At 50.4% G+C, this 21,965-nt stretch overlaps 1 protein-coding gene across 1 annotated transcript in view; it reads left to right on the top strand.

Moving 5' to 3' along the window:
- The first annotated feature begins 3,835 nt into the window (after positions 1 to 3,835).
- Positions 3,836 to 21,965, top strand: part of Ccdc6 (coiled-coil domain containing 6) — a 93,669-nt gene continuing 75,539 nt past the window's right edge. The window contains exon 1 of the mRNA XM_041655744.1: positions 3,836 to 4,604. Within this exon, the coding sequence (XP_041511678.1) occupies positions 4,323 to 4,604 (282 nt within the window). The 5' untranslated portion in view covers positions 3,836 to 4,322. The remainder of the gene's footprint in view (positions 4,605 to 21,965) is intronic.

The following is a 21,965-nucleotide window of genomic DNA, read 5'->3' as shown; positions in this document are numbered from 1 at the left end:
AGCAAAGCCAGTGAAAAGGTGAGTGACTGGAGCTAAGGATAGGAGGAAAAGTGGATGTGCTTGCTTGGGGACAGACTTTCAGGGGAGTTGACATGAACTACCAAATGTGGACAAAATGGTCCTGGTGGCTCTGCAGTAGGCCACCAGCGTATTGCTGGTTTAAAAGCATCCCGATGCGGGGCTACGTTATTCTACTGCCATTCTAGACGTAATCCACTAACTTGCCTTCTGGGTGGTACCTGTGGAGGAAGAGCTCTTCTGCAGCGCTGGTCTGACTCTGGCTAAAGCTGTAAGTGTGGACAACCACGAACAGAAGGTTTTGCTAATTTACATATACTTCGAGTGACGGCATTCCATACCGTCATCCTTAAATCTGTTGTAGGTTCCAGGCTCCAACTCACACTCTAAACAATTTAAAGGGCAGGAGACTGCTTGTCTGGCCACTTGGGCAGATGGGAGATTTACACAGCAGAGGCCTTGCCGGAATTATTGCTTAAGTACACCAGTGTTGGGCTTTTCCAATAGTTGTTGGGGGGAGGGTGTCATCTTGCCCACTGGGCACAATTATGCTTTTCCTGATAAGAGTACAGAGGACTTAATGGCAGACCAGCCTTAATGGTGGCTGTGACCCTCTGCTGACCCCTTGAGCTGACCGTTAGAGGCAGGGTTCTTTGCTATGGGGATGGGCCTAATGGATGGTATCAGGGTTGTCTCCCTTTGTTTTAGGAAAGGAGCCTAATTGGGGGTCAATCCTAGTGAACAAACACATCCTAGCATCCTAAATTTCTCTTATCTCTAACAAGCCTGGTTAGCACCCTACTTATCTTTGGGGTATTTTGAAAGCAGAGCTCTTTTAGCTGAAATTCCATTTGTCTGGCTTAAAGCCTCCTGAGTAAATCTAGTAGTGAGTCCTTTATAATACCAATTCTAGAGTTTCTTCTGCCTCACCAGTAGAACAGCCGATTCTGGGGTGGGCGAGGGGGTGGTGAGACGCAGTTCTGGCAATGTCTGAAGACATTTTGGTTGGCACACTATGGGCACCTGGCAGGCAGAGCAGAGGAGTGCGGGATAAACAAAACAAACACCTTAAAAGGGCACACTATAGCTCACTACAACAAAAAAAAAACCATCTAGCCGGAAGAGTTGGCAAGGCCCAGCGGCCAGACGCAGGTTCCAGACGTGCGAACTACCTTTCTGAAAGTGACTGCCCCACCTTTGGTTCACTCCAAGTCTGCTGCTCTAAGTAGTGGGGCTGGAGTCATGACGGCTCAGTGGTTAAGAGCACAGACTGCTCTTCCAGAGGACCCAGGTTCAATTTCCAGCACCCACATGGCAGCTCACAAATGTCTGTAATTCTGGTTTGAAGGGACCCAACACCCATGGCAAAACAACAATGTACATAAAATAAAAATAAACAAATAAAAGCAGCAACAACAAAACCTCTAGTAGTGGGACTGGAATCCATCAAATCACTCAGAGTTGAGTGATGTCACATGAATCTGATATTGGAGGAACCAGTGATGCCTGATGATATATATATGTGTGTGTGTGTGTGTGTGTGTGTGTGTGTATGGTCATTACAATTAAGCGACAAAAATTTCCTATGATTTATGCCACTATTTTTATATCAGCATTGAGAACATTAAAGTTTTAAGGGTACCCAGCAAATCAGAATGCAAAATAAAGTATTTGAGAATTTGAGAAACAAAGATTTCAGTGTCGGTTCCTACCCCCCACCCCAATTCAACTGTGAGGCACCCTTTTCCTTCATCCACAGCTCTCATCACTTGCACTCAGGGTGAAGCTAATTTCAATATTTCTGCAGTGGAGGTGCCAATTTAAATATTGCCCCTTCCTCCTCCAGAGAACTCAGGCTACCGCTACCCACGGATGCACTTCCACTGGGAAGCTGAGGCGTTTTATAATGATCCGATCTATTTTGTAGCTGGTGTTTCCATTGTAATGCTATTACCGAACCAGTGTCGTGACAAATCGTCTGTTTATGAGGAAAATCACTTCTACAAGAAGTAGAAAATTAGACATGCTTCTGTTCTGCAACAAAACCTGGAGGGGGGGGGGAGGGAATTCTCCAATTTATTCCCATTTGTACCAGCAGAGAAGCTTTAGAAGATGAATTTTTCCTAACATCTTCTAAAACCGATTAGTAATTACAAATACGATGTAAAAAAAAATGCAGTTCCCCAAATCCTAATGAAGACCAAGACATTCTCAAGCTTTCACTGCCACGGGCCCTTTAAGAAAACCAGGCACTTTTAACTCCACCCCTCGCCGACTGGAAGCCTGCAGGTCGCTTTCCCAAGGCAGTTAGTTTTAGTGATAAACACCAAAGAGCTAATTTGCCCCCCTACCCTGCCAGCAAGGAATGTTCCCGAAGCTGTAAGCCCTCTAAATGTGGCGGTCTGGAGGTCGGGTGGGAAAAGAACAATAGAAAACTTGTGGAGTATGGAAGCCACGCCCACCCCAGACTGCCCTGCTCTGAATAAAGCGGAAAGAATGCAGTTAAATCCCAGTCCCCGGCAGGGCTCCCCATACCCTATCCATCTCCCCCTGAGTCGGTTTTCTAGAAGCTTGCTGAGAGCGAAGGAGCTGAGTGTCTCCTGTCCCAGACCCAACACGGCAAGGACAAGGAGCCAAGTAAACTTAGTGGCTCCCTCAGCAGAGGCTTATTTGAATTGGCGATATACTCCTATAGGGGAAAGCCCTTTCCCCCTCGATTTTTTTCAAAACTGTTGTCAAATTGTGCTTCACCGACGGTGCTTTCAGAAACCCCCTCAGCACTAAACTGAAGAATGTCTAGGACAAGTTTGGGGGGCTCACTGGAATTTCTGAGTTGACTAGGAGCAGCCATCTTGGTAGAGATGAGGTCAAGGTTCCTCCGTTGGCAGGTTGATGGACAAGGTTGAAATGCAGGTTTGATGGACAAGGGGGAGTGGGACTAGGAACGAGGACCTCGATTTCTTAAGTCATACTAAATGCTTTATATAAACTCCTGGAGCAGCTAACGGCTAGAAAACACCTTTAACCCACCCCCGCCCCCCCACCCCCTTTTTGCATTTTGTTTCCATGAGTTTGTTCTTCCTTTGACTAAACTCGGATAATAAAACCCGTCTGGTCAGTTTCACTTTCCAATTTTTTTACCCGTAAGTGAAAGCTGTTTGGTATCAGCGGGGTGAAGTGTTTAGACCCTGTTCACCTGCTAAGCCAGTTTCCTGCAAGCCCTTCGAGGGAAGGGCCTAACAGTATTTGAGTTTCTGATTGTTTGAGGCTGGCTCTCTACGGTAGTAATTACGGTTTTATTTTGACCTCCTGGAGTTTTGTAGGAGTTGGTGAGCGGTAATAATGGTTATACAGTTCCCTTACTTAATCGTGGCTATTTGTTTAGCATTGTGCCTGCAGTTACTTTGGAAAATTGGCACTTGAAGTGTGTTTCAACCCTTCTGGAAAAAATACTCCCGTTTCACGACTAGACGAATCTTGGTGTCTTAATCCTATTTCGTGCAGTGAGTGTTTGCAAGAAGCAAAGGGGAAAAGGGTGGAGGGGGCTGCGCCCGGTTTTAAACAACTGGACGAAAGGGGTGTTTGTCTTCTCTGCAAAATTCTTTCCCAAGCGAGGCTAACCTGTGGCTGCCGTCTTGCAGTGCCCCCTCCCCCCACCTCCCGGGGCCCACTGCAGGGGAACTTTCTGTTCCTAGCTCCAAGCGAGCCTCTGCATGAAGCAGCCAGAGAGATCCACGCGCGCCGGCGCCGACGGAAGGTGCCAGGCTACAGCTTGGCGGGGGTGGGAGGGTGGGGTGGACCGAGGAGCCCGGCTGCTCCTCCCACGTGTCCCAGCACCTGCAGGGCTGGCGCGGTCGTGGAGTCCGCCTTTCTCCGGAAGAGGCGGCGCGGCCGTGGGTTGGAGCCTGGGACGCAAGGGCCCGGGGCGGGAGCACGTGCGCGGGAAGGCGGCGCGGACCCGAGCGTGTGTGTGTGCGTGCGAGCCGGTCGCTGAGCGCGGGGCTGAGGCTGCGGGGACGTCCCCCGCCGAGCGCGCCAGGCCCCGGCGCTGCAGTACTGCCCGAGTCCGGGCGGGGTCTCTGTTCCCTGGCGGAGCAGCTCGCGCGGCCGCGGGAAGCGCCCTCTCTTTCTCCGCCGCCGCCGCCGCGCGTCTGCGCCCTGCCACCCGCGCCGCGCTCTGAGCTCCCCGCTCCCCGCCGCGCGCCCGGCCCCGCGCCCACTCGCCGCGCGCCCGGTCCTCCGCGCCCCTCTCCGGGCTCCCCGCTTCGCCGGCTCCCCGGCTCCCCGCGTCTACTCGCTCCGCCATGGCGGACAGCGCGAGCGAGAGCGATACCGACGCGGCGGGCGGCGGCCCGGCAGCCATGCAGTCGTCCTGCTCGGCGACCTCGGGCGGCAGCGGCGGGGGCGGCGGCGGGAAGTCGGGGGGCATTGTCATCTCGCCGTTCCGCCTGGAGGAGCTCACCAACCGCCTGGCCTCGCTGCAGCAGGAGAACAAGGTGCTGAAGATCGAGCTGGAGACCTACAAACTCAAGTGCAAGGCGCTGCAGGAGGAGAACCGCGACCTGCGCAAAGCCAGCGTGACCATCGTGAGTGCACCCTGCCGACCGGGTGGGGGACCCCGAGGGCGCGCACCCGCGAGGGGCTGCGGGCCTGGGGACACAGGGAGCGGGCCTTGGGGTCCACGCGCGCCCCCCCCCTCCCTTGGGATGTTGAAGGTGCTTGGGGAGACCCCACACGTCTCCTCTTCGCCCCGGGTGGAGGCCCCTCCGAGGCAGGGCTGGAGGCTGGCGGCGTGGCTTGGGGGGCGGGGTGGGACTCTCTCAGTCCTCTGACGCCTGGAGACTCCGAATCGCCAACCCCCACCCCCACCCAGTCCTCATGAATGGACGAAGCTGGGGTCTGTTTGGGGGTTAGTGGGGGAGGCGGGGTGTGTCGCTGGGCTGGGCACCCAGTTGGCAGAAGCACTGCGCTTTGCTGGGTCGCCGGCGCAGGGGGAGGGAGAGAGTGGCCCGGAATCCGGGAAGTGGAGTTTTCTGGCCAGGATAGAGAGGGAAGGGCGGGCACTGGGGCTACACTAGTACCTCGTTCGGAATCCCTGTCCTTTTGGACTACCAGGTTGGGCGGGTACAGAGAAGGAGGGGAGTGTAGCGTCTGGCACTGGCTGGGACAGGGTTGGAGCTGAAGCCAGGATGGAGGGTGGCCGCTGGGACCGCCTGGCTAAGCAAGGATGTACGTGCGTCTCCTTCATTGGTGGGGGAGTGCTTAGGAGTACTTGCCTGTGAGTCTGGGTACTTGACGGGAACACAGGCCATCTGTTCTGTTTCTACCTGGCCCCTCGAGGCTCCCTGGAAGAGGGTAAGATTAGTCTGAGATCAGCCTCCTGGTGTAGCAGAGTGGAAAGGCCCCGTAGCGGTGATGAGGCGAAACGTAACTAGAAAAAGTACGCGTTGTGCTCTCACCTCCCATCCTTGCCAACTCCACATCATTAACATGCAGAATCCCCCACAGACAACCCTATTCAGATCAAAACAGTTTCCCGGCCAGCAGCACGGAAGAAAATGTCAAGAAATCAAGGAGGATAAATTGCCAGAGCCGCTTGCACACAGCTGATTAGATGAAACCTTCCAGCGGAGAAAAGAAATTTGATGATGGGTCAAGGATCACATCCTGGAGACGAAAACGGGACAAATTTAAGCTGCCCTTGTGCCAAGAAAAAGTGAAGTGTGTGTGTGTTCCCTGTGCCTGGCTTCTCCATGGCCTTTCTTGGTTTGTGTAGATAGCAGGTTTCAGCCAAGGAGGCTGTGTGATTTGCAATCTAAATAGCCCGTTGATTTTTGTAGAAAAGCACCCTGCTTGCTTTCTTACAGCCCGGTTCCCTGGGGCTGGACCCGTAAGCTTGCGTCTCCAGGTTGCAAGTTGTTGGACCGGCCTTTTGATAGGGAAGGAAACCGGTTTGTGGAGGTGATGGCCTGCAAGACTCCAGTCTGACTGGCCCAAGTGGGGACTTGGCAGAGTTGATTTGGAGCAGGGAGGACGTCGGTGGCAGTTGTTTATTTAAGATTTGATGTAAATGAAAACTACTTTAAATTCCTTGTAAAAAAAAAAGCATTAGTCTTTCGCAGACCTTCAGCAGTGGAAAGGAACAGAGCTTACCTTCAGCCTCTTCACAGGCTAGGCTGCAGTTTGTTGAGGTGTGGGAGACTCTGTGAAAGGGTTATCTGTTTGACCTGTTGACCTCTAAGTGTGCTTGTCGCTGCGGCCTTGCAGGGACAAACGTGTTCAAGGCTGGCGTGCAAGACCAGAAGCATCCTGAATAATTGGGAACAGTGGGTAAGGGCGCAGCTTTGTTCTTAGCACTCCTAACTGGAGCTAATACGCCATCCAGTCCCTTGTGGAAGCGAGTGTTTTGTAGTCCCAGTCGGTAAGGGTCTGACATGGTTCATGCTGACAGTTTGAAGGTGTTGGGCAGGTCTCTCTCTCTCTCTTTTAATCCCTAATGTATTCGGAGAGATAAAAGTGCTTGTGGTCCATCTGGGTCCCTCATTTTTGGCAGGGGTTAGTTAGGAGCTAATTGTCCTGTGTAGCGAAGGGATTGCTGGGACTTTTGACCTGGGGTGGAGATGGGGCTGGGTGGGGCTTGGCCTCTAGAGCAGACCACCACCTGTAGAGTTCCTGCCAGTGTCAGGCTGTGTGGATTCCTGACAGATCGAACCTGGAAGGCTGTGCCAAGGCCAGGGCAGGCAAGGGAGGCCTCTACTATTTTCCACAGTTGTTGTTAATTTGACAGGAACGTGGGGAGCATCATCCTGTTTCTTGCTTTCCTGGCTCTTATTAGTTCATCTAATTATAACATTTACCTTCCTTGTTGATGAGCACGAAAGGCGATGAAGGCTGTCCGTGGAGTGGAGAAGAGAGGGAGAGAGAGAAAGAGAGAGAGAGAATGCGAGAGACCCATGAGAAAAGTAGTTTTTTTTTTTTTTTTTTTTTTTTTTAATCAACAGAAAGTCGTTTCTCCCACCTGCTTGCTGCACCCTTGGTAGGCACAGCCTCCTCCACCAGCAGCCCCGAGAGTACCGGAGAGAGTACCGGAGTAGTGTGTTTGTTAGAGTTGAGTGTCCCATTTCCACCCATATGGTTTACATCAGGGCTTTCTGGGAGTTGTATTTTTTTGGGCTTGGACAAATGGACAGAGACATCGCTCACCCTAAGAGCATAACGAAAAAGAATTCTGCCACCGAAGTAATTCTGTGTCTTCCTTTTTGCTTCCTCCTGCAAGACTTGGAAACCGTTGAGCCTTTACTGTGTAGTTTTGCCATTCCCAGGATGTTATATGTTGGGTGTGGAAACAGGTTGGGTTCTGTCACTTGGTAGAAAGAATTGAAGGATCCTCCATGCTCTTGGTGTGTGTGTGTGTGTGTAGGCCTTGGATTGTTCTTTCATCTCTCCCTTTTATGTTGGGGGTCAGGTCTTTCTCGCTTTAACCCACAGCCTGCAGATTAGGTTAGTCTAGCTAGCCAGCTTGCTTAGGGCCCCCCTGTCCCCACCTCTTGAGGGCTAAGATTACAGGCTGGTTTCTAGGCTCATCCAGCATTCATGGCTTTTTCTTGGGTTAAGGGAATTGGAACCCAGTCCTCGTGACTATCCAGCAGGTACCCTCTCTCCCCAGCCCCTCTACAATAGTTGTTTTCACGGCTTGTTTCTTTTGAGTGTTTGGATGGAAGCCTTTATCTCTATCTACATACCGAAGGACGTCTTAGTTGTTTGCAAGTCCTGGCCGCGGTGAGTAAATCCGCCTTAAACATTCCCATCCATTTGTCTAGACAAAAGATTTCGGCCCGTTCGGGTAAATACCCAGGATTAGGGTTGCTGGGTTATGTGGTAACTGCGTGTTTACTTTGGTAAGAAATCGCCAAACTATGTTCCAAAGTGTCTGGAAGTGTTTTCATCCCTACCAGTGTTAAGTGAAGTTTGGAGTGCCCTTCCCCTCCTCACTGAGTGCTGTTCTACGGCTTCTGGGATTCTGCTCTTTCTCAGGGTACTTGACCTCTTTTTCCACAGTCAGGTTCAAGGCCGATAGACGCTCTAGCTTTTGGGCTCTCCTGTCTGGTCCGGTGCAGGCGGCTCCTTCCATCGTGATTCCCATTTCAAGAAGGGTGGATCCTTTGCTTCTCAGCATCTGTGTAGCAAGAGGTAGCCATCGCCTGTGGGAAGAATATCCTGTAACAGACCTCTTCCCTAGGACTGTGCATCCTGTGAGGGACGAGTTAGAGCGAGTCTTCAGTGTCTTTATCTGGGGTTTAGAGGGGGCTAGAGTGTTTTGAGTGATTATCCAGTTTTCTCCGTTAAATCAGTGGCAGAGCCAGGCTACTGATTATAGATGACGATCTCATTTTTTTTTGGAGTGGGAAAATAAACAAACCAAATGCTTAGTCACCCCTTTGCATGGTGTTCACGTGCTTGTCAGGATCAGCCTGCCAAGTCCTGGGAGAATGTGGTCTCTGGTTGTTTTGACCCAGAGCCTGAGGGTGGTCCCGGGGTGCAGGTGTGGAAGTACCATCCTGGGCGGTCCCTGTGGGGTTGCAGAGTTCTCAGCCAGCTGCTGGTACTCCATGTGTGAGCATGGTCAGCTGCCAGCTCCGCAGGTGTGTCTATCTCTTCTAACTAGGCCCAGACATTCAGTATGTTTAGTTTGGAAATAAACGCCTGTAATCACTAGGATTAGGTTAGTACAGAAATAAAAAGTTGTGTTTTTTTTTTTTTAAATTTTATGTTTGCCTATATGCATAAATGTGCACCACACGTGTGCAGTGCCCTCAGCGGCCTGTAGAGGGTGTTGGATCCCTTGGGACTGGAATTGAGGGATGGCTGGGAACTGCTGTGTGGGTGCTGGGATCTGAATTAAGGTCCTCTAGAAGAGCAGCCAGTGCTCCTAACCTTGGAGCCATCTTTCAAGTCCAATACAAAAGTCTTTGGAAGTGGTAGCCTAAAACAATGGCCGAACGCCATGTTTAGAAACCTCCAATGGCCTGTCCATCAACAATGGTGTTCTTATCCAGTGAAGGACACCCTATATATAGTTCATAATGTGTATTTAGGATTATTTTATTTACTGTGGAGCCTCAGGCTGCAAGATTCCATTTTTAAGACTTAATTTTGGCAGGCTTCAGTTTTGCCCCTGGAAAAGGGCGGGGTATCTTTTTTCCCCCCTCTTTTTGAAAAATGACACATACTTTTGGTTCTTAAAGAGTCACGCACTCAACAAAGTTTTGAGGGAGCAAGCTGGGAGCTCAGTGTTAGGTCACTCTGTACACTTCTCTGAAAGAGACTGTCCTTGCACTGAACGTTCTTTTTTTTTTTTTTTCTTTTTTCTTTTTAAATATATCTGTGAGTGCCTTCTGGGTGTCTCATTCAAAGCACCCCGAACCTGACAGAGGTCACCACATTCTTTTGTAGTCCTCTTGTTATCCATTTGCTGGAAATGGGGCTAGTTAGAAATGGGGACTAGTTAAAGAATCCTCAGTGTTTGGTTTGTGGGGACAGCTGTTCAAGACTGGAGAAACGAGAAACCTGTCAAGCCAACAGCAAAGCTGCTTGAACTTTTTCTGTGTTCTCTCTCAGTCCAGGTCGGCGCTCTCTGTTTGTGTCCCAGGCGGTGTGACTGACCCTACTTGCTTCTCAACCACTCTATTCTGATCTGCTGGCTTATGTGCATTTTCTGAGCCCACATAGGCCTAAACTGAGTTCCCTAGCCCCATCTGACTATACTGCTGCCTGGCGTATTTTGCCCTTCTGCTCCACCCTCGTGTCTCCAGTGTGAATTCTAGTAGCCTATGCTGTCTCCACTCGCGTGTGCCCTGGCCTTGATGCTCTGTGAGCTGTGACTGGCCAGTCTCATAACCCATCTGTCACCACCCCCATCTTCTTCAGGAGAGGTGGGTCTTCCTGTGGGATCAGACTCCTTCTTTGTCCATGTTTCTCAGCAGTTGGCATCTGGGAGGCACACGAGGGTTGGTGAACTGGCTCAGGAGGGGCCCTGTTTTCATTGGTTTTCTGGGGTGAGGGTTTTGTCACCTGCACTTGCTGTTCATAGGCCACTCCTGGCACAACAGCAAACCCCCGTCTTCACGGTTTGCCAAATAGAATAGGTGGATGAGTGGATACACTGTATATTGTGGGAACTCACTGCAGCCAGTGTGCCCTAAGCCCTGGCCTCTACCTTGTAGGCTACCTTGTAGCCCATACCTGGATGTTTCCGCTACATTTCATTTGCAAGGGGACAAAGTGTCTTCAGGTTGAGTTTCCGAGAAAGGCCCAGGACAGAAGCTGGCCTGTTGGAAGTGGGCATGTTCACATTTGCTGCTTTGGTGGTACTGATGGTGACAGATCTTCCAGATGGTTCTTATGGCTTCTTTTGTATTAAAATCACCTACACTGCCTCAGGGAAACACCCATGACCATCATAGGGCAGGGAGATTGTGCAGATGCAGGGGACCTGGGTCTTGGCTTGCGGATGGGTGTGAGAAGAGATTCGGGAGCCTTGAGTCCAGAGCTGTCTCCTAAGGATACTCTGAGTGGAGGTGGGGATACCACACCCCCTGTAGGTGCATTTTTCATGTTTTTCTCCCCCTGAAGACCTACCTTGCAGACATAAGGGCGATTACAACTAGCAATGCTAATGCTTGTGTTTAAGATGCAGCAAGGCTGAGCGAGGGGGAGTAAGCCGTGTTTTTTGTCCTTGGGCATAATTTTTCCCTCAGTGGGGAGGCCTTGCATTTTCTCTTCAGTCACAGCACCGGCTGCTTTTAGGTATATTGAATTATTGTCAAAGCTAGCAGAGTGAGTGCTCACAGGTTCAGTGTGTTTCTGACAGGAAGAGATGCTCTTGAAAACACTTGTAATGGCCAGGACCCTGGAATGGAAGCTCGCAGACTGGTCTTGCCTTCCACAGAAATCGTGTGCGTGTGTGCACGTGTGTGTGTAAGCACATGTTTGATAGTTGTCAGATGCTGTGTGTGTGTGTGTGAAGTTTATCCCCACATCCACGTCAGTGAGTTGCAGATACCACTTTAGCTCTCTGAGGGATGAGGAATGTTGCTGCTGGCTCTTTAGAATCGGCGCTCCTCTCCTGTCTCTAGATCCAGGGGGAGTGCATTTTATTTAAAAATCTGTTTAATTACTGATGTTCACTGTATACATTGGTGGTTTTCCTAAGGACATTTCCGTTCGGATATGTCATATGCTCACCCCTTAGTGACCCTGCAGGGTGGAGTGTGTTTCAGTGATTGAAAGTCATGATGCTTCTTTGTTTGATGGTAGGAACTTGATCTCTGATCCCTCCCCTCTGTACCTTTCTTTCCCCAGAAAGGCACAGAGTGACAGCTAGTAAGAATGGCTCCTTAGTGACAGGGTCTGGTCCCGGTCCCCAGAGACTGCACCCGATCTTCTATGTGCCAGGTACTGAAAAATATCCAGAAGGAGTCTGGCGGCTCCTGTAACGCTCACCCAGGACCACACCTGACTTTATCTAGCTTGGCCCTGGCTGGGCACTGCAGGCAGTTGAGCGCAGAGGGAATGAGACTTGATCTCCAGGATCCCCTGTAACCCCATACAAGGAAGAAAGGAAGTCAGTACACACTCCTTCAGGGTTTCTGAACCAGGACCCTTCTCCCTTCGGCTTTCTACAATGAAGTTTATCTATCTTGATGTGCGTCTGTCAGGAAAGCGTGGTGTCAAAGCCCCTCATGGCTTCGTTAGCTTGTAGTTTAGCTTGTTAGGGGGAGCTGTCGAGAGCTGCTGCTCCGTTCATCTCTGCTGAGGTGGTTCAACCTTTTGTTTGTTTTTAATTTTCATTTTTATTTGGTGATGATGGAACAGAAATGTCACTGGTGTTTAAGTTTTGTGATTCGTGTCTGGCGGCATAGCAGGCAGCCCTCCGTGGTTCTCTTCCCCCCTTCCCTTCCTGGAATGCAGTTGGAGGGACCAGACTGTCAAAGCTTTTTAGGCCCAAAACTATGGGAAGGCAAAAGACCACGTAAGGTAAGGTTAATTAAGCAGAGGATTTTCTGGGCAGGTTAGCATCCCAGCTGGTGGAAAGCCCGATGCTGATGGATGGTGCTAATCTCTCACAACATCTGTTTCAGATCGGTCCAGCCCCCGTGGAGGCCAGGTGTGCCTCCAGTATGATCTGCTTAATACCCACCAGGGCATCTCAGGGCACCAGGGCATCAAGTGAGGCCATGCTCAATGGGGAGTTGAGGTGGGGTGCCCTCCCAGACATGGGTCATCATTCAAAAGAGCTTTCCAAAAAAGGAAGGGGGAAATGAAAGCGTGAGGACAGTGGTTTGTGGGCGCGCTTCAGCTGGAGTCCTAGTTGCCCCCCTGTGGAATGTTCCCCGTGTTGTTCACATGGAATCTTTTGCGGCATAGGCCTTCACAGATTAAATGAGAGGACCTAAGAGATGGGTGTTTGGTGTAGAAGTAGTATATAGGTGGCCACATTCAGCCCCCAGGTGCCACAGTGAAGGCCTGTGTCTCCTGGAAAGAACATGAACCCTTACACGCCTCTTTGAACCTTGAACACAAGGAATGGGAAGCACTCAGGCACCCAGAGGAGGGGCCAGTAACTTTCTCGTAGTATGAAATTCTCAGTGTACACTCTGCTGACGTTAACCAGGGTGCAGTGTAAGATTCAGAACCACAGATGTATTCAGGGTGTTTTGGTGTCGTCACTGATCAGAACCAGAACTTTATGCTCTTTGGTGCCCCCGCTTTCCCTCCCTTGTGATCTCTTTTAATAATCATTACGTTTATTTGTTCATGTTCTTTATCTGTGGTGTGCTGGGTGCAGGACTCTCCCATTGAGCGATACACTCGGCTCCATATTTATTTATTTACCTGTGTGTGTGTCCCTGTATGGGAACGGGGAGGTGAGGCCAACGCAGAGGTCACCTCTGGGTGTCTTCCTGTGTATGCTCTGTACTTTTTTGAGGCAGGGTCTCACAGATCCTGAAGCTCACCAGTTGGCTAGACTTCTGTCAGCCCCCAGGGCCCCTCTTGCCTCAGTGCTGGGATTTCATGCGAGTGCTAGCTGCTGAACCCTGGGATTTGCCGGATGCTGCTGTGCTGGCGACTTTTCTGTCAACTTGACACAAACCAGAGCCATTTCTGAAGAGGGAACTTTAATTGAGACAATGCTTCCACTTGATTGGCCTGCAGGCAAGCCTGTGGTGGTGTATCCTCTTGATTGATATGGGAGGGCAGAGCTCACTGTGAGTGGTGCCAGCCCTGGGTAGTGGTCCTGGGTGCTATAAGAAAGCAGGCGGAGCAAGCCATGAGGAGCAAGACAGTAAGCACCACCCCTCCATGGTCTCTGCTTCGCTCCTACCTCCAGGTTCCTGCCTTGAGTTCTTTCCCAATGTCCCTGAATGATGGCCTACAAGCTATAAGATGAAATAAACTCTTGATTTCCCATGCTGCTTCTGGGTGTGATATTTTTCACAGCCGTAGAAACCCTAGCTAAGACGCTGGATCTCTAACCTTAGGTCCTTAGGCCTGAGGCCAAGCTTTTTACCCACTGGCCACCTCTGTTCAGATTGTCTTCTTCTTCTTCTTCTTTTTTTTTTTTTAAAAAGATAAACTCCAGTCTACTAAAGCAGTCCTGGAAATGACGTTAGAGTTGAGACTTCCAGTGTTGTCAGTCTCTGGCTCCGACATAAGTTTTTATGACCTGCTTTCTGCCCTGCATCTGGTTTTTCTTGACCCTGTCACAAGCGAGCACAGAGGCCTGGCCCCGCACTTGGCACCTGTGCCCTGATTTATATGGACACCTAGAGAAGGGACTTGGTCGTCCTACCACAGATTATTTGCCTTTTGTTGTTGTTTTTAAATGTAAATTCATTAATACTAAAATGAAAAGTGTTGCATTCTCTGAGCTGAATTTTGAGTAAACTATTACTTGACGGTGAAGGAACAAAGAAAACCTTATAGAATTCCCAAGAACATTTTCCCACTTGTCTTTTTTTTTTTAATGTATGTGAGTGTTTGCCTGCCTGTATGTATGTGTATTGTGTGTGCAGTCCTCACAGAGGTCAGAAAAGAGTGTTGCCTTCCCTCGAGCTGGAGTTATAGATGGTTCTGAATTACTGCCACATGGATGTTGGGATCTGAACCAGGGCTTGTGGAAGAGCAGCGAATGCCCTTAATCCCTGAGCCACCTCTCCGGCCTCTTCCAAGTCTTTTATCTGTCTCTGTGGTAAGAGAGGTACCAAGGGAAGAGTTGTTGTAAGCATCCTCTCATACGTCTTATATTTATTTGCGTATGTATGTGTGTGTATTCCATGTGGAGGTCAGAGGAACTTGAGGGAGTCTGTTCTCTTCTCCCACCGTGTACCCAGGGATTGAGCCCAGGTTGGCAGACCGGGCAGCAAGCTCCTTTACCCTCGAACCTTCTCTTGGGTGCTGCATCTTCTCACTGAATCCTTACTGTGGTCCTCTCATTATTGCTGTGAACCCCCAAACAGGTATGCTGAGGTTTCATTATCCGGGGCACAGTGAAGGGGGTGGTCTCATGGTTTTCAGGCGAGGCCATCATTTGAACTTGAGTCTGGCTCCAAACCGAAAGCCTGAGGTGACAGCCAGTGGGAGGGTGATATTCTAATTTAGACGGTTTGGTCTTGATCTAGTTGTAGGTATTTGCTCTTGGTTTCCATACACTTAGTTCATTCACTAAGGTCATCGGAGGCCATCCTATCTACAGCAGTTTCCCCAGGATCCTGGGCTCAGGGGAGCATTGCCAGGGCAGCAGACTCTGTCTGGGGAAAGCAGCCACAGCAGAGAGGGTGTCTGCACTGTCTGGGGCTAGTTCTGCTGCCTGTCTGTCTGGCTTACCATCCGACACTGCATCGGCGTGTGCCACAGTAATCCTACTCCTACACCGCGTGTCATTTGTTCCCATCCCAGGCCGGAGTCAGTTTCTAGTTCTTTGCTTATGTTTTCTGATTTCTTTGCTTAAAAATAGCATGGTTAGCATAGCACAAGGAGTTGGGTCGTGCCCCCCCCCCCCCCCCATACGCTGAGTACCGACTTCATGTCAGGAAACTGTGTCTTTGTGTGTCACTGAGGAGAGACTGTTAGGGTGGTTGTCCGGTTTCAGGGAGAGTGAGGGTCTGTTCTAACACAGTGGTTCTCAACCTTCGTAACGCTGCAGCCCTGTAATACAGTTCCTCGTGTTGTGGTGACCCCCACCCATAAAATTATTTTCATTGCTACTTTATAACTGAAAGAATCATGACGTAAGTATCTGATATGTAACCCAGAGGGGTCGTGACCCATAGGTCACTGTTCTAGAAGGAGGCCAGTTTTTAGCCAAGACATGAAGGAGAAGCTGGATTTGATCTAGAGGAAGAGGGACCGATCTCATGCTCAACAACCCCCCCCCCAAATGTCTAGGGACCAGGGGATCTTGGGAGGAGAGTAGGGAGCTGTTGGCTGCATCTGGTTGGGCTCTGCCCTGTCTCTTGAGAAGTAGGAGGGAGAAGTCAGGTGCGCGAGCGATAAGGGCACCCTGCCTTGGCTGCTTGTGGCAGCCATTTGTCTGTTTTCTGTTTGGAGAGCAGGTATTTCATTGCAATAAATGATCTGCCTTGTTCCCCATCATGGTACCAGCTGCATCTTGTCTTCCCCGTGCCAGGTCAGCTCTCCCCATACAGCAGCTCTTCGTGGTCTCCCAGTCATCTCAATGTCATCTCAGAGATGGCATTGTGTGCTGGGATAGGACCTGGCATGACGCCCTGCATGGGAAGACCCTGCTAGTTGTGTTTACTATGGACTTAACACAGCTGTCCAACACAGTTCATGCCGTGCAAGCTCTGGAGGGGAGTGGGACGTGATTACTGTGCAGCGCACAAACCTCCCACAGGTGGATTGAATGGAGGGGTGGGTTTAGAGAAGAAACCGCGGTGCTGTCTCTGCTCGGCTCAGGGTAGCAGCTGTCTACAGCACTCTGAGGTCTTCAGTGCTCTCACGTCGGATCCCCCAGAGGCCTTTCTGACGCTTCTCAGTGCGCATTTCTTCTGTGTCCAGACTTCCCATGGTTGGGATTATATGAACGCTACTCTGCACTTGCCTCCTTTGACTCCTCCTTGTTGGGAATATTATTTTAAGGTGTGTTACTTTTGTTTATGTTGCATTTGTTTAACTCCGTGAAGCTGTGATACTTCGCTTGTCCTCTCGAACACCTGATGGCCTAAGACCTGAACAGCCTGTAGCGAGGCAGGGGGAAGGGTATGTGGGGCTGGCAGGCAGAGAGTATATAGAAGGAAAAAGCTGGGAAGAAGGGGTTCGGAGTAGTAGTCCGAGAGAGGGGAGGATTTCAGGGGCCAGGGGCCAGCCACCTAGCCTCACAGCAATCCACAGAGTAAGAATAAGATTTACAGAAGTAAGAGAACCGGGAAAACACAGAGGCCAAAGGGTAGACAGGATAATATAAATTAAGAAAAGCGGGCAAGAAACACGACAAGCTAAGGCTGGACGTTTATAAATAAGAATAAGCCTCCGTGTGTGCTTCATCTGTGAGCTGGGTGGCGGGCCCTCCAGAAGAGTCGAAAGAGCATAATAGCATCATATTACAGCACCTTCTAGTTTGGTTACTAGTGTCCCACAGCGTCCATGTTGGAGTACAGGCTGGGTATTATTGCCGGAGAATATTCCACGCTCCGAGTACCTATCAGGTGTTTTTAGTTTCTGCCGTGTGGGTTCTAGCGATCATCTCAGCCCGCCCCTCTCTGCAGTTGCCTAGAGTACATTTCAACAACAATCTCTCTCTAGCTAGTCCTCCAAGATGTCAGTGATATTTTGAAATGATATTTTGAAAGCTGGGAGAAGAGCCGGAGCCGCACCTGGATGCTGGAGACCGCAGGCTAGGGAGAGCCTCTCCTCAGTTCAGCCACTTAGGGTGCGTGCTTCTCTGACTAGGGGAATGGGATACCTGGGAACTTGGCCAGTGTCTAGGGGTTTGGTAAACCATGGGGCTATGCTGTTACATAGGGGCAAGCCTGATTCCTGATCCCCAGGGCTGAAGGGCTCTTCCCATCCTTTCTGGAAAAGAAAGCCAGCATGTACCTTCCAACTGTTCATTTCCTGGCTTGAGCACTGTGGAAAGACAGGGCTGCCCTAGTCTTCTCTGTTGACCCTGCTCTCGGCTTCCAGAGGGTGAACTTGGTGGGCATCACACTAGTGCAAGTTGTGCCTAACAGTTGGCTTGAAGACCAGAAGCCGAAACACCAGTCTTCTGATGGTGCTGGCGTGGATGGGGCTTGAGTCGCGGAGAAGAGCTTGAAGGATGCAGACGAAGAAAGAGAGCCCAGCAGCGCGAGCCAGGGTCAGGTCTGGTAGACAGAAATTTGCTGTTGAGAAGACTCTCACGTGCCCTCTTTCCCCTCTCTGGTGTCTCAGTCTCTTCCGTGGCTGTAGTGTTAGTGTCCCGGGGACTTAGGAAGGTTGAGGGCTGTGCTCCTCACGAGGATACCACACTTGAAGTTTGGGGACGGTGAGAAGGTGAGAAGCCTACCTTTTCTGAGTGAAGAGCTCTCTGTTGTCACTGTTGTGATCCAGCTGCCCTCACTCCCCCTGACTGACAGCAGAACTTCCTTGTGGTCTGTAACTGATAAGGATGTTTGTGTTCTTTCTGGCCGGTGGGTCTCTACAGAAGCAGTAGAGGTATAAAAAGTTTCTGAGCAAAATAAAGGTTGCTGTTCTTCCACCTGAAAAGAAGCCTCCGGGTCTCAATCCCGGCACCCCGCCAGTCTTGGCTATCCAGGCTGCGCTGGCTGCGGCAGTCACTAGCTACAGAGCCATGGAGGAAGCCGGCACCTCCTCTGCAGTCACCAGGGATGTAGGACTGCAGCGAGGACTCTAAGACCCTTTCGGTTTCTGTCTTTTCTGTCTTCATCAGTCTTCTCTGAATGCCCTCCCATTGACCTAAGGGAGATGAGTGCTCCCTCGCTTGCTTCCTACTTGGCCTTGAGCTTCAGGCGTTGAGTCACTGACTGGTACCTGCAGGGTGGTAGGAAAAGGAAAGTGGACTTTGCATCAGCAGTTGCTGCTTCCTGTGGGTACAGGGCACTCTCCCTCCAGGCCTCCCCAAGTCCTCTGTGGCTTCCAGGACCTTTGGTTCATGCTTCCGGTTTTATGTGCTGCCACTCAGCTCTGTCAATAAGTCCTCTTTTGGGTTTTATTTGTTCTTTGAGGGAGGTCAAGGATAAGGGGCAAGGTTCCAAATGAAACAGGATGCATACATAGCCCTATATATTTAAAAAACAAAACCCCGGACAGTTTTTACGTACACCTTGAATGTTGCATGGGATATATGCTTTAAAATTGTTTGTCACTTGAAGTTGAGTTTAACTGTGTTGGATGCTCTGACTGGCAGTTCTGAGCCCTGGAGGTGTGTTCTCTTCCCAGGCTGTTCTGATCCTGGCCCATCTCACCTCTCAGGGTTTGTAGGTAGAGGACTTCACTTACAAAAGCTCTTGGGACCTATCTGTGGGACTTCTGTTTTCCTTTTTCCATTGGTTGTGGATTTGCCTCTTGCCTGTGTTCATAGTCGGCCTCCCTTCTGGATCTGGAGGCAGCCCAACCCAATGAGATCTCTCCCCTGGGTTCTTGAGACTTCTGATGGGCTCAACAGTGGTGTCCCCGGTCCTCACGTCACCCTTTCTGTCCTTCCACCACCGGGTTCCTCTTTCCCACTCTGGCTTTCACTGTGGGTGTCAGGTGTCCCTGTGTATCAGCCACAGGTGAGCCCGTCTCTTTGATTCTCCTTTCCGCCTGAGCTTGTGATGGCCCAGGGAGATCTGGCTTCTTGGCGTCTCACCACTTGGGAACATACCTCTTAGGACCTCACTTGTCTCCTCAGCGTGCTGAGGTGTACTTGCAGTTGGCTAGACACCTGTGTTTGGCCAACAGGTGAGCAGCTTGGTTCCTGAGTTTTGAAAGTCCCTTCCAAGGGGGTGTCTTAGGAAGGGCGGACATCAGACCTGCCTGCTTTGTGACTCGGATGGCCTTTGGGTCTGAGAGCCTTGATGGAGGATGCAGGCAACCAGAGTATTCTGTTTGGGTCGAGCCTTGAAACAAAACTAGGGGACGCTGTTGCTGCGGCCTCGGAAACTGAAGAACTGATGTGGAGATGTTCCTTGGCCGAGGCGATTCTGCTGGTTTTGTTGGGACTAGGGTTTGGCAGCCTGGCTTTGGAACCTTTGTACATATCCACTCTATGTTTCTGTGACTGCCTGCTGTTGGGGGCCTGTGACAGTCCTCACAGATGCTAAGGACAAAGCAAATGGGTTTTGTTTTTAATTTTTCTAAAATGAATTCAGGTGCTCACTCTATAGGTTGGACAGTTGCTTTAATTTTTAGGGAGTGAATTCTTAATAGATAAATATTTCTTACACCCGCCGTTCCTTAAACATGCTCGTCAAAGTGTTCTTGTCTTGTGGCCTTTTTGCTTAGCTTTTATAGATGATGAAATGCCTACTTATTTAACTGAATGATTTTAGACACCTGGATAGTATTAGCGGTTAACTTGAGATGTTCCTTCTGGAAGGAAATCAGAAAATGAGGAATAAGCCATCCAAAGCCCAGGGACCTTGCGACTTCAGTGGAGATGGTATTAGGCTGTTGGAGAAACAGGCACGGACAGTGTGACTGTCGGGGTGGTCATCTCAATATTCAGGATTCACCGAAAGCGTGAGATCCTGGGAATCAGCTATCCCCATGATGGGAGTGTTGTGAAGACAGAAGCCGGACAGTGAGCAGCCCAGAGTTTGCAGGGCCTGCAGTCCCGTGCTTTCTCTGAAGGATGCTGGTATTTTTGGAGCCAGAAGATGGATTTACAAGTGGGGAGCCTGGGCAGGGTGGAGGAAAGAATCACCCTTCCTGCCTTCTATTTTCATTGCCTCACATTGGTGGAACACAGCTGTAGGTTAGCTGACTTCGGGTACTGGGGACTATGGCCTGCAGACCAGGAGAAGGCAGTATGGAACCCTCTTGGGCTGATTGCTCAGTCCTAATGAAACGGAAAAGAGAATGGGTTGGCTGTGTCTGCCCTGGGCAGCTACTGAGTGTTTTGCAGATGCTAGAATATTAAAAGACTTCTAGGTTCCTCTCAAGAGGCTAGAACGGGGACCATTCCAGGGAGAGGGAACAGGGGAGACAAAGGCATGACAGGCTGTGCAGCCCCAGATAGCAGGATTGGGGCTAGTCTTTCCTGTCTTGTTCTCCTTTAGGACCTTGTGATGGAATGCCTCCTCGTGGGTTGGTGTTGTCATTTCTGACTGACGTGAGTCTTCCCCAGGGATGCCTGTGGGAGGCTTTGCACATGGATGTCTTACAGACCATCTGCTTCTGACACACACATGCCATTTAACTAGTACTGAGTTGCTTGTGATGCCTCCTCAGCACTGGGAGGAAGTTCATGGACAAGAATAGTGATGCTCCCAATAGGCTCTCTGGTTCCCCATGTGTCTACGTCCAGGAGAGATGGCTGCCCAGCCCAGTGCCCTTTGGGGACTTGTCTCTCAGCCCCGGTGTCTGCTGATTGACTATGTCATTAGGATATACACAGTCTTCACAGTCCTCTAATGTGAGATCAGTTTTTCGATGCTAATGAATTTTAATTATGTGTAAAGGTGTGTGTGTGTGTGTGTGTGTGTGTGTGTGTGTGCGTGCGTGTGCGTGCGTGTGCGTGTGTGTGTCTGTAGCTGTCTGTCTGTGTGTATGTCTGTGTGTGTTCAGATACTCAAGGCCAGAAGTGTCAGATCTCTGGAACTGGAGTTCTAGGCAGTTGTGACCTTCCAGTGTGTGGATTCTGGGAACTGACCTAAAAGAGCAGAGCACATTCTTAACCACTGGGCCGTCTCCCCAGCCCTGTGCCAATTAATGAATTCCATAGTCAGCTTTTAAAGATTTATTTACCTTGACTTTATGTGTATGCTGCTTAGTCTGTAGGATGTCTGCACCACATGCATACCTCGTGCCTGCAGAGGCCAGAAGAGAGTTTTGGAGTTAGAGGTGGCTGAGAACTCAGATTCTCTACAAGAGCAGCAAGTGCTCTTTACTGCTGAGACCTCTCTCCAGTCTGCATGTAGAACACTTTCTATCGTGAAAAATTTCAGGCTTACCCCAAGGAAGTGTGAGCTGCAGACTCCCCCGCTTCTCTAATGACTGATACACATGGTCAGCCTTGTAGGAAATGTGTGTTTGGAGGGCGAGCAGCATAGGCATTTCTGGACTCTTGGGTCTTGTCCTTGCTTCGTCCTGTTTCCAGCTCCTCACCTCTGTGTGCTGAGCCTGCTGACCTCAGCTCTCTCCTCTCCCCCTGGAGCTGTTGACAGCAGGCTCAAGGGTCCTTTGCCCGATGCCCTGCTTTCTGCTAGCAATGCCCCAAGCATCCAAGGCATGCTAGTTTAGCCCTCAGTAAGGTGTGCCAGCTGGCATCCCAGCACGCTGCAGCAAGTCTTCCAGGTGCCCTGCAGTTGGAACAAGGATCTTGGTTACTGGAGCTCTACTTAAGGACGTCTGTAGTAGGCATCACGCTTGGTCTTCTGTGAAAGCTTTTAGCTGAGCAACATCTGACAAGCACCCTGACGCTGTTTAGCTGTAGCTTCCAGAAAGTCTGGTGGGGTGTTCGAAGCCCCAGAGGTGGGGAGAAGTAGACAGGAACCTGAGGGGAGTGTGTGCAGACAGAAGGCTCTGGACCAGGTGGACGAGTGAGTAGTTCAGGATCTCTACTTCTGGGAGACCTGCAGTGCAATGGTGTCAACTATATCAACTCTATGGTGTCTTGGGGACTGTGGGGTCAGCATAAAGGATCTGGGGCACAGGGCAAGCATTAAGTTACCTGCCAGGGAACAGTTACCTTCCAGCTGAACTGGAAGGGTCAAGGGTAGGCA

Source organism: Microtus oregoni, unplaced genomic scaffold, assembly GCF_018167655.1.
Source record: "Microtus oregoni isolate MIOR12 unplaced genomic scaffold, Mior012 000007F_ref0000211, whole genome shotgun sequence".
Taxonomy (NCBI): domain Eukaryota; kingdom Metazoa; phylum Chordata; class Mammalia; order Rodentia; family Cricetidae; genus Microtus; species Microtus oregoni.
This window is presented reverse-complemented; position numbering and strand designations above follow the sequence as displayed.